Below are 12,126 nucleotides of genomic sequence, written 5' to 3'. Positions count from 1 at the left end.
ATGCTGCTTCTGCTGCATACTACAGACCTGGGCCGGGTTGTTCGAAAGCCGATTAACGCTAATCCATGATTAAAAGTTAACCAGTTAAAAACGATTTTAAGGCTCATTTTAAGCTAATGGTATAGAAAAGTCTGAGGCAAAACTAAGGGACAAAAGTCTTTTGGAGTAATCCTTACGGATTAGTAAATATACCCGAATCAAAGTTCACGTTAACCCAGGATTAGCTTAATCGGGCTTTGAATAACTGTGCCCTGCATGATATTTCATCAACATTGGATTTACTCTTTCCATACCTGTTTGTGAAAAGATGTAGAGCTATGTACTCACCCAATACTTGCTTACAATTTGTTGGTATTTCATTAAGGACAGTGGAATCCAGAAAGAAAATTGGGGGTAACCACACATTTTTCAGAGATAATTAAGCAACTGTAATTCAAAAAACGAGTAAAATACAAAGCAATGTATGGCCTTTTTTATTTCCATATTGAAGCTTTATTATCTCTGAAAAATGGGTGGCTACCCTCAATTTTCTTTTTGAATACCAAGAGCACTTGCTAAGTTCTGTTTTCTATACATAGTTTTGAACCGCGCAAAAATATTCCTGTATTAGTAGGCACCACCCATAGGAAACCCAAGTATCTCGAGATGCACAGAACGTATACGCAGTAAAAAAAGTAGGCACCATCCCTAATTTTTTCTTATTTCCTTCCTTTCAGGCCTCAGACAAACTTCTCTGTCTCAATATTTTGGACTGTGTTAAGAACATCTACTGTTCCGATAATGCAAACTATTTCATCCTTGAGCCCCAACACACATTATCGTTGTTTGTTGAAAAGGCACCCGAGAAGGATACTGAAGTACAGGAAAGAATTTTTAAATTGCTGGAACTTGTGATTTGTAACTTAAACTGGGTCCCTTGTCCTGAGCTGATCTCTGTCAGCCTACTGTTTAAGAACAAGAGGTAAGGTCATATGTGGTTTCCATAGAGTATTCGTCTTACATAATGTAACATAACATAACATAACGTAACGTAACGTATCGTAAGGTAGCGTAGCATAGTGTAGCATAGCATAGCATAACATAAGTTATAAACATAACATTACACATGTCAAATACAAAAACATCCTGAATAGGCAAATCATGAGGTTAGCCCTGTATAAAAACAATTTCCCTAACTAAAAACTTACAAAAATATTTTAAAATTTCTAGAACTTGGTAAAATTCATTGGCTATTGATTCAATCAATATTCAAGTAAATTTTAAGTCTACTCTTAAAAGTAGATAATGATTCGGCATGTACAATATATCCTGGCAAGTCATTCCATTTACTTACAATGCGAATAAAGAAAGAATTTTATTTTTACTAAAGTGATGACATCACAAAAACTAAGCCTTAGGGTGCATTTTTTGGGGGCTATTCTAGCTATTTTTATTCCTGTTTAGGAATAACAGAATACACGGAATTTCAGTTTCAAAAAGATCGCTCCTAAAATCTGAAAACAAAATACCCATTGCAGAGGTGACCTGAGAACTACTAATAATGTAAAGTACGAGGTAAAATAAGAAGGGTTTTATGGTTCACCACAAGTCTCCCCTGTCTTGTACATTTGAATGGCTTCACTCTGTTTAAAAACATAATATATTCATTATTTTGTTTTCTCCCTAGTGTGTCAGACTGCCATCAAATTGCGCTTTGCTTTCTTATTCGCATTGTGAGTTTTGATCCTAAGTACAAGGAAGTGTTCAGCGATGTAGGGGTGTTGGAGGTGCTTACAAATTGCCTGAAACAGTATGCTGATGGTTTAAAGGAAAAATATGATGGTATGTGAAGCAGATTGAGTGAAAGTGTCAAATTATTAATTATTAACATCAAGAAAGAAGACTGTTCACTAACTAAACAGCTTTCATTTGAATTGTCACATAATTTTGAGGATTTCACCCACAGAATTAAAAGTTGGAAACACCTCTCACAGAATAATGAACAGCACCGTACCATAGGAAAGTACTGCTCATTCCTGAATTGTCACACTTTAGGATTTCTCCCACAGACTCACAAGTTAGAATCACCTTTCACAGCACTCAGTAGGTTTGATTTGAGTGATCACACTTGCATATAAGGATTTCATCCACTGATGCAGAAGTGTTTAACCCTTTAAGCCCTAAAAGTGATCAGCATTAATTTTCTCTGTGTAATGTCAATGCTTATACAACCCCTAAGGTCATGAGAATTAAGGATATGATCGCCCAAGGTAAATTTTGTTGATATTTTAGTAACTTCTCCCCAGTACTTTTCTAAGAAAAGTGTGGGAATAAGATAGGAGAATTTTGTCTTTGATATTAGGGTTTAAAGGGTTAATTCAATATTAAATTAAAAGTGTCTTATATATATACAGAATAATAAACAGTGCCAGAGGAGACTATATGATTAATATTGTATTCCTCACTAGGCAAGGTCACTTCACATTTACCATAGGGTAGAAAGCCTTTAATACTGTTTTTCAGGAACCTTACTACTATTAATGGTAAAACACTTTTGTTGACTTTAACACTTCTGTGGTGTCAAGCTCTCAATGATGTAAACAGTCTTGAGAAGCACTTTTTAAAACTAGATTGATTCAGGTTCCTTTACTGTGTATAGTGAAGCTTAAGCTTTCACTCTACCACCAATTGCCATACCGAAAGGTAACAACCACATAATAACACCAGTCCCTGGACCTGGGCTTACAACATTGTATTTATAACAGCCATTGGTGAAGCAGGTATGAAATTAATTTGTTTTCTTTTCTAACTAGAAACATCAACGAAGGCCATTTCAGAGCCGGATGTGAGTGCATTTGATGAAGAAGAAAGCCTCATTCGGGATTATCCATTTCTTCTGATGGGCTGCCTCAGACTTCTGCTGGAAAATAACTCCGCAAATGCTGCCATGTTCCGTGAATGTGGTGGAGCACGATGTGTCCAAAACATTGTTCCGTACTCTACGTCTAGAACTGAAGCCTTGAAGATCATAAGGGAACTGATACTTAGTGGAGGGAATGATGACCTAGGTAAAGAGATGTTTACACATTGTGCAGTACCAGAAAATATCCATACCCCCCCCCCCCCCCATGGAACTAATTTATTTGTTTTGCACCCTGCTCTCCCTAGGAAGTTCCAGTTTAGCTTCATACTTTGCTTGTCAAATTTTGACTTTTAACACCCGCCTCCCCCTAGGAATTTCTGATTCATGACCTTTCATGGGGTGGGTACGGATTTTTTCTGGAACTACACATTGGTTAGACTTTGTGTATATGTTGCAGGTAATTTTTGCTTTCTTGGACTTATATTCAGTTTTAAGGAGGCTCTGAGGGGTTTTTAGCTACGTGCACACGGGTAACCCACCCACAAAATAGCTAAGGTCTACGGGTTAGCTCAATTAATCAAATTGATCAAAAGTCATGCGCACAGATCTACTAAATAACTTTTTGTCACATTGCCAGAGGAGTAAATGAATTCAGGGTGCTTTCCAACAAAGCAATAAAAATCATGATAGGTCACTGACTTAATTTTTTAGATAATTTGCCAAAAACTGACCTGTTGCCATGGTAACTGCTATGATGTCAGAACTAGCCTTAACCCCCAACACTTGGGTAACAGAGACTGGTGTTTATATAAGTTTGTCCTAAGGATCACACGCAATTTTTTTGTAATCTTTAATCATTTCACAAACACTACAACAGTGAAAACCCTTACAAGCCTCCTTAAAGTGCACCTAACCCCCAAATTTAAGCAAAAAAAAAAAAATTGGGGTTTAGGTGCACTTTAAGGTACAGATGGCTCTGAAATTTACCTACAAATTTGTATTGCTTTTTTAGGTACTCTGTTAAGCCTTATGCACTCAACACCACAGTCAGAGGTCAAACTGAAGTCAGATGTGTTAGATGCCTTGCTCAAGGTGTTTGACCTTGACCCCAGGACGCGAGCAGTGTTTAGGGAGGTTGGAGGGTTTGTGTACGTCATGTCAGTATTGATCAACATGGAGGGAAGTCTGGCTGACCCCATCTCTCCTGCTTGGAAGAATGGTGAGAAATAGTTGAAAGTAAAAATATATATCAGACAGATCAAATCGCAACATTAGATCTACATGGACATGTATGTAGCAACTGAAATTTGAGATGTTTGATTTCATATCATTATGCATCTTCTTGAAATGAACCTTGGGATATCCTTACATATAATTATATGCAATTTGTTATCTGTGCCTTGCGATTTTAGAGTGGTCATATTGTGTCAAATGGGTTTAAAATACTTACCAGAAAATTCTAAATGGAGGCTCTCTTCCTTCCCCCAAATATTAGTCCCTTAAATCTCAGGTACTCCTTGTGATAATGCACTGAAAGCTCCTGCCTTCAGATATAAGACCATGGGTTTTTTGGTTAGCTGACCAGCTGACCGGTTAGCTCAGTTGGTAGAGTACCGGATTACCGTGCGGGAGGTCGTGGGTTCAAACCCCAGCCGGACCAACACTCACGGTCTTTTATAAATAACTGTGGAGAAAGTGCTGCCTTTTTAACTGTGGATGCGGATGTGTACTAATTTACGAGAGAAAACTAATGCCTTTACAGCAAAAGTGGATTCCAGATGTTTGCTTTGATTTCTGGCCACCATGTTTGTGTCCCAGTCGTAGGGGCACATCAAATGTGGCATTTCTGTACTGAGGTCTATAAATTTGTGTGGAATATTATTTTGTACAAATAACTCAAGTAGGGGAGACTGCATAGACCTGAGACTTGGGCAAGTTGTTTCTTTAATATTATTATGAATCTTCTACAAAACGTCAAACTCTTAACATCATTCAGTGAATTGTTTCAATTTTAATTTGTTATGCCGTAATTATTAGTAAACCGGCAATAAGCATTAACTTCCAGCTTGTAACGCAATTCAACAGCTTCTTATTGGTTGTGTGGCACGATTTCTCTCCTCGCTGACTGTTACCGGTAACTTTGTTCTATTTCCTCTCTCAGTTGACCGGAAAGAGATCCTCCATCTTTTGCGGACTGTTTTTTATGTATTGACAGCTGCCATTCAAGATGATCCAGCCAACAAAAACTTCATGGATGAGGTATGATCTCAAGACAGGTAGCCCAAGCAGTATTGAGCACTGTGCTTTAATACCCATTGATCCAGATTTTTTTGAAATGCAGATGAAGGACCAGTATTAATATGCCAGCCCTACATAAAGTGAAAAGTTGCATTTCAGTGGCCTGATTCATTAAGCAATCCTAAGTTAAAGATATATCCTAAAAATTGTTTCTTAACTATAGTATAATGTTATAAAACAATACTTTTAAAAAGACACATCTTAAGATAAGAGCCTGGCTTTGTGAATTTGGCCCCCAGGTTTACCATCAAAATTTGTTAATTTAACCTATAGTTGTTGAAATTTGAATTCCCACTTATAATGAAAACCTAGTACACCTGGGCTGAGTTGCTCGAAGCATGGTTAGCGCTAACCATTGGTTAAGAGGTATTAAAACCTATAGGTTGTCATGGTGTTTAACCCGGGTTAGCGCTAACCATGCTTCGAGCAACTGGGCACTGCACTGTCTAGCTCTGTGAGGTGATCGACTGTCTGAAAAATATCATTTAAGGACGGCGCTTCTGAGAAACTCTGATTTCTTTTGGATGGTGCTGACTAATTCAAACTTGAACAACTAAAGAATTCATTTTCTCGATTTGGCACATGGCTATGGAATTCTTTACCTGATAATATTAGAAAGTCTGACAGCATAAAATAATTAAAAAAACAAATACATGAAATATTAAATAAATCAACATTTTAAAAAAAGAAAATGCTTACCTTACACCTTCTTCAATTCTTGAAATAATCAAAAGCTTATAAATTTGTAACAATCCTGTAATTTCTGTCAATATAGCTTGCGAATCCTTTTTTGTTCTGTATATTCACTTATTTGTTTACTACTTATTTATTTATAAGTTTTATTTTAGTTGCTGCTATTGCTTTGTAAACTTTGTTAATGTCAATTTGTAAACACCAAAATTTATTTGCATTTAGTTTAATATAGTGATACCTACCCGTCTCGACTAGCTTTACCTATTTGCGGGTAGGTATATACCTAACTTGTAACTCTCTGTTTTTAATACATGTTGTTTGTTGTTTGTTTGTTGTAAACTAAGGTATTTGTGTTTGTTTGTGAATATGCGACAAGAGAAGATCTTGGCAAGGGTAATGCCTTATTGAAAACTGTGTGTGCTACAGCAAATTCAACTGTAAGAGCCGGTGTACAGTCAACCCACCCGTAAGCGGACACCCTTGGGACCAGAAAAAGTGTCTGCTTATTAGAGAGGTTAAAAATGTAGTGTTTGTATGTAGCTGAGAACATGAGCAAGTGTCCGCTTATGAGAGGTGTCCGCCTACGGGAGGTGTCTGTTAGCGGAGGTTCGACTGTATTGATTTTAATTATTGCTATTAATTACAGATCCGTTTCCGAGGGCTTTCAGACACAATACGCTTGCTGGGGTGTTTCTCATTGGATACTTTCAATATTCCAATGTATACCACTGGGGAGGAGAACAGAAAGAAATGGACACATTGTGAAAAGAAATTCGCACCATCAGGACATAATGCGTCACTGACAACACAGGCTAGTGTTGAGTCTATAAGGTCTTCAGTGTCGTTCGAAGGCTTACTGGAAATTGATCCTTCTTCTGTGCTGTTTGCCACAAATGAGATGTTGAAAAATCTTTTTGATATGGCGACAGATTCGTTTGGTTTAAAAAGTGGAACAAGCATTGTACCTCCTCCGGAGGTAGATGGTGCACTTGCTGGGAGAAACGGTCTTGGTATTCCATACATTTACCATCCTGGAGCTGTGACGGCTGCAGTTGATCTACTTCCAGCTATTTCAGAAATGAATGGTACTGTTTTGTCCGAGGTAAATTATATAATTATACTAATTTTGACAATGATTTTTTGCTGGTGTTTCAAACCTCTCCTAAGCTTAAAAAAGACCCAGTAAACTGCATTATGCGATTTAATTAAAGTATTATGGGCGCTTAGCTGTATCTCAGTATCTTGATGTCTTAAGCTGTGCCGGGTGGTTGAAAACTTTGGATCAGAAGTTTTTGGAAAATACGTGGATCCTTATCTTACGGTGGTAGCTTTAAGGGTACTCAGCTGAGAAAAATGATAGGAACTATTGCCAGCTGACTGATTTGGTACCCTTTACAGTATATTAGGGACCAGAATGAATTTGAGCTACACCCAAAAAATTATTTGTTCTGATACCTTTCAGTTTTTTTCCAGTAATATTAATGGCATCTTCTCCTCCCTCTACCCTGCTGTTATTTCCTTTAAAAACCAGAGTTAAGAAGTTTTGATCTAATAAACTGTTGTATAGACTTCAAGTAGACTCAGGCAGGCAGTTAATGTTTCATACATACATTTTGTTTTTCAGGGATGTTTGGAGTTGCAGCTGTACTGGATCAGTAATCTACAGAACTTGTTGAAGTGCGAGCATAACCAACAGGTGATGTGTGAAGCAGGACTTCCTCAACAGATTCTTGACCGATGCGAAGCAGCCCTTATCACTGAGGAACATCCATTACATGCACCTCTTCAGAGAATGTTTGAGAGACTTGCTTCACAGTCGTTAACTCCAACAGTGTTGAGGTACAGGCTGTGTGTAGATCTCATTCAAAAATGACTCTTAAATTCATGCAGTGACTTGTTGTGATCTTATCTTTTCTCAAGTTAGTTAGGTCCTGTTTCATACAAATAAAAAATAATATTCTTTAGATGATGAAAATTACGGGTAGAATCATATTTAGAGAATGTTTCGGTGTCCTCATGACACCACCATCAGGTCAAAATATAATATTCAACAGATAACAAGAATATTAATGTTCAAACTGTTCAAGTTCTTAGTCCCTTGAGGTTAGGTGAAGAACTTGAACTTGCACATTAATATTCTTGTTATCTGTTGAATATTATATTTTGACCTGATGATGGTGTCATGAGGACACCGAAATGTTGTCTTAAATATGATTCTACCCGTAATTTTCATCATCAAATTGATCACATTATCATGCCTGATAATATTCTTCAGGCTGACAAAAACCAGGGCCTGGTTGTTCATAGCACAGTTAAGCTAATCCTGAGTTAACATGGGCTTTGATTTAAGTTTAATTACTAATCAATAAAGATTTTTTGAAAAGATTTTTTTTTGTTTTGACATTCACTTTTCTTTGCTATTAGCTTAAAATTCCAAAGTCATTTTTAACGAATGACATCTTAATCTTGGTTAATTTGTAACCAGGGATTAGAGTTAATTGGCTTTCGAACAACTGGGCCCTTGCAGTAAGGTAAACGTAAAATCACACACAAGCAGCAGGTGACCTGTAGCCAGAGCTAATAATAATCTGTTTCAATCTTGGCAGGAAGCAGCTAATATTGCTTACGCCTAATACTTCCCTTGAATGGGATACAGTGTATGTCAGGGGTTTCAATTAACTTTCGAAGTAGTTGTCAGAGCTAGCCAAATTAAGCAGCAGTTTGAGACTGTTCTCATAAGCATTAAGAGAAAATCGAGACAAAATAGGTTGTGGTGTGAGTTCAAATAGACACCTGTAAACTGCCAGTTGCTCCCTTCTAATGAAACCACTGATATGTTGGTGCATCATAGGGTTACCCCCAGCTGGTGCCCACTTATACACTTCTGCAAAAGGAGATAGTGTAGAGCAAAGTTTGTTGTCTAAAGAAATAACACAAAACACAGACTGAGGCTATAAGGTCATGAGCCACAGATGTTTAACCAGTTGCTAAACAGTACATCACTACAGTAAAAACCCGCGTATAAGAACCTACAGGCTAAAATTGGGCATTTCAATACCCAAATATATAAGAACCTATTTAGCCTGGCAAAGAAAAATAGGTTCTTATACAAAAAAAACATGCTTGTTTTATAGCCAAAATACTGGATTTTTGCTGTTTTTATTTATATTTATATTTATATTGATAATGTTTGATTGATTTCTTGTTAGAACATGATGAGCTTTTGTTTTTTATTTAAATTTATGTGAACATTCACTGTAAATTCTGTAAATAGCCCAAAATGTTTTGTTCTTTACAGCATGGAATAATTAAGCAAACAAGACAGGTCTTTTTGCTGTTTAACATTTACATGATTATCAAATACAACTGTAGATATGGTAGCCTATGATACTTAATTTATTATTGCTTATAAAACAGGGCTTGGCATTTTTGCTGTTTAAAATACAAATGACAGTAGTTCTCTGAATGGTATCACTATGACAAATCCTACAAATAAGAACCTACTAAGAACCTAATCAGCCTGACTTCGGAAAAACTACCCCAAAATATAAGAACCCATTCAGCCTGAACCCAAAAATTCTAGGTTCTTATACATGGGTTTTTACTGTATACCTCGAAAAATGAAACTCAATCTAGTAGCTGCTTTTGAGTAATGGTAGCTGTGATGATGATACAAAAAGTCTGTAAGATCCGCTGTGACACTTGAAAAATGGCAGGTATTTCAGCAAGGCAACACTTTGTAAACAGGCTTGTCACTGAGCAAAGATTAACTGGTCTGTATTCTTTTTTTATGAGGTTCAGCCTGTCAGTTTGTTGTGTCTGAAAGTTTGCAGATGCGAAGTAACTTGAGTTCACCCAAGTGAACCTTTTTTTGTGTGTGTTTTTGTTTGAGAGTTAACCAGACCAGATGCAATACCTTAACTTGCTTTGTATCTGACAAGCGTTTTTTTCTGTAATTTTTTTTCCATCGTAGGGATTTTCTAAGACTTGGATCACCACTTTACAGCCAATCCCTTGAAGCTTCAGATGAATTTAGTCTGGATGAAACAAACTTGAATGAGAATACGCTTGCAGAAGAAAAAGAAGTTGAGGAAGGGCAAAATGAAGTTCTTCCAAACAATGACCCATTTGACAATGAGTTGATGAGTGAGTCATTTAGGAAGGCCTCTGATGTAACACCAAGGAAAGTATCTGACATCATTAGCAGACGACTCTCTGATGCAGCAACGTCAGATACACCTCCTAATACCTTAACTTTCAGAGACGTGATGCTCAGTATGTTAGTCCCAAGCTCAGAGTCATGTTCAGATGTGGAATCCAACTCTGACGAGGATGAATATCTGATTGTGACAAAAGACATTCCAGAAAAAACAACTGCAGATTCTAGTCCTCCATTTGCTAGTGATCCAGATGATGACACGCCACCACAACGCCCACCACGAAGGCATAAATCGACTGCCAGGAAACACAACTTTGATCATCCCATTGACTCTGACTCAATTAATGACTTAAACTCTTACAACCAGGGTACTGTGGAGACAAATGATCAGCAACAAGATCTTATGTCAGCTGAAGTTGATGGAGTAGATATCGACACGATTGGCAACACAGATCAAGTTGTGTCTTGCATTGACCAAGGAGAAGACACAGTTATTTTGGACGTAAAAGGGGAAGGTAGTGAAAACGTAGCTAATGGGTCTAATGAAGTCACACATGAAAAGAAACATTCTGGAGCAAGCATTGAGGGTGGGTCAGACAACAATGAAAGCTTGTCCAATAGAGATGCAGTTGGCAGGGCCACAGGTACTCCAAGTAGTACCACAGGCACACCAAGTACAGAAACTAGTGGTAGCACTCCAGGGACATCAAACTTTGAAATTGTTGGTAGTGCAACAGGCACTCCAAATGAAGAAAATAATTTGAGTTCCACAGATACCCCACAGAAAGCTACTGACATGAGCTATGATGACATCAGTATGAGACTTTCATTACAGCTTGCAGAACCTTCGTTAGACCCCACAGGTAGCAGCAGTAACTTTAACCAGCAAACATCTGTGTCATTAGATGAGGAAAATGAGAATGCGGAAGATGTTGATTTTAAGGATGAGGAGGAAGAAGACGAGGAGGAGGAGGAGGAGGAGGAACTACCATGTCAGTCACTCGGTGGAGGGGCTGTGCCTCTTACTCGCGTCAAATGCATGGTTTCCATGACTACACCAAGGGATGCACGAGCACATGGTGCAAGTGACTGTCCATCATTTGTGGAGTTTGACATGAGTGTGGATGGGTTTGGCTGTCTGTTTTTACCAGCCATTGCTCCACAGGTTTCAGCTGGTAAGGTTCATCTCCAGTTGTACATACTACATGACTGTTTCTCTACTAAACTGTAACCCCCACTGTCAGCATGCTTGTTCTCCTCACTCACCGTTCTGTCTATTAATTATTGGTTTCAGATACAGTAGTCAATAAACTTTTATATTGTTTAAGGCTTGTTCAAGTTCGCTTTTGCACTTAATTTTCTCTTGTTGAAGCGAAATAAACTTGTTATTTCTTGCTTTGTTATTCTCTGAAAATGTCCTTGCTTGTTGAAAATGTTGGGAAAATAATAAGCCCCCACTCTCAAATAAGGGCCCACCTCGATTATAAGCACCCACTCTCATGGTACCAAAATTAAATAAGCGCCCAGGGCGGTTAATCGAATATATACGGTAGTGGGCAAAATGTATAATAATCTTATGATAAATGTTAATTAACTTGATATAAATTTGATTTCTTTGCAGGCATTGTTACTGTTAGCTCAGTCATGGCTCCTGCAGCGGTGATAGGTGGAGTCCCGGGGGTTGGGGTGGGGGAAAGAATGTTCCCCCCTCAAGCTGGGTTAACGTTTGTGTCATGGATTTGTATTGATCAGTACAGCAATACCACAGAAGACTCACATCCTGTCAGGCTGTTGACCATTATGAGACAGTTCCGTAGTGGCACTGAAAAGATCCCAGATGTTCCGTGCTTGACATTGAGTATCTCAGCTAAAGATCGAATGCTTGTGGTGTGTAATTTATACTGTTTATGGCATTTTAAAGTTTTTGGCTGTATTTAGGCTTTTTAGGCTCTTTCTTTATTTTTGCAGGGCCCTTATTGATATCAGCATTTTATGCTGAAGTCAGGTCACCCTGGTTAAATAACATTTATTACTTATTATAATTATTATTACTTAGCAGAAACATAATGACAATTGAAAGAAAAAACTGATCTTTTCTTTTTGTCATTATGTCCATGTCATTAATAATGTCAGT

At 37.7% G+C, this 12,126-nt stretch overlaps 1 protein-coding gene across 2 annotated transcripts in view; it reads left to right on the top strand.

Annotated features, from left to right (window-relative positions):
- LOC146480132 (WD repeat and FYVE domain-containing protein 3-like) overlaps positions 1 to 12,126 on the top strand; it is a 72,345-nt gene that overhangs the window by 9,381 nt on the left and 50,838 nt on the right. For both annotated transcript variants that reach the window (XM_085109978.1, XM_085109976.1), the window contains exons 4-12: positions 717 to 961; positions 1,667 to 1,821; positions 2,793 to 3,047; positions 3,855 to 4,061; positions 5,004 to 5,101; positions 6,480 to 6,935; positions 7,458 to 7,672; positions 9,807 to 11,167; positions 11,614 to 11,879. In XM_085109978.1, the coding sequence (XP_084966104.1) occupies positions 717 to 961; positions 1,667 to 1,821; positions 2,793 to 3,047; positions 3,855 to 4,061; positions 5,004 to 5,101; positions 6,480 to 6,935; positions 7,458 to 7,672; positions 9,807 to 11,167; positions 11,614 to 11,879 (3,258 nt within the window). The remainder of the gene's footprint in view (positions 1 to 716; positions 962 to 1,666; positions 1,822 to 2,792; positions 3,048 to 3,854; positions 4,062 to 5,003; positions 5,102 to 6,479; positions 6,936 to 7,457; positions 7,673 to 9,806; positions 11,168 to 11,613; positions 11,880 to 12,126) is intronic.

The sequence above is a fragment of the Pavona decussata genome, unplaced genomic scaffold (genome assembly GCF_977016875.1).
Source record: "Pavona decussata unplaced genomic scaffold, jaPavDecu1.1 SCAFFOLD_55, whole genome shotgun sequence".
NCBI lineage: Eukaryota > Metazoa > Cnidaria > Anthozoa > Scleractinia > Agariciidae > Pavona > Pavona decussata.
This window is presented reverse-complemented; position numbering and strand designations above follow the sequence as displayed.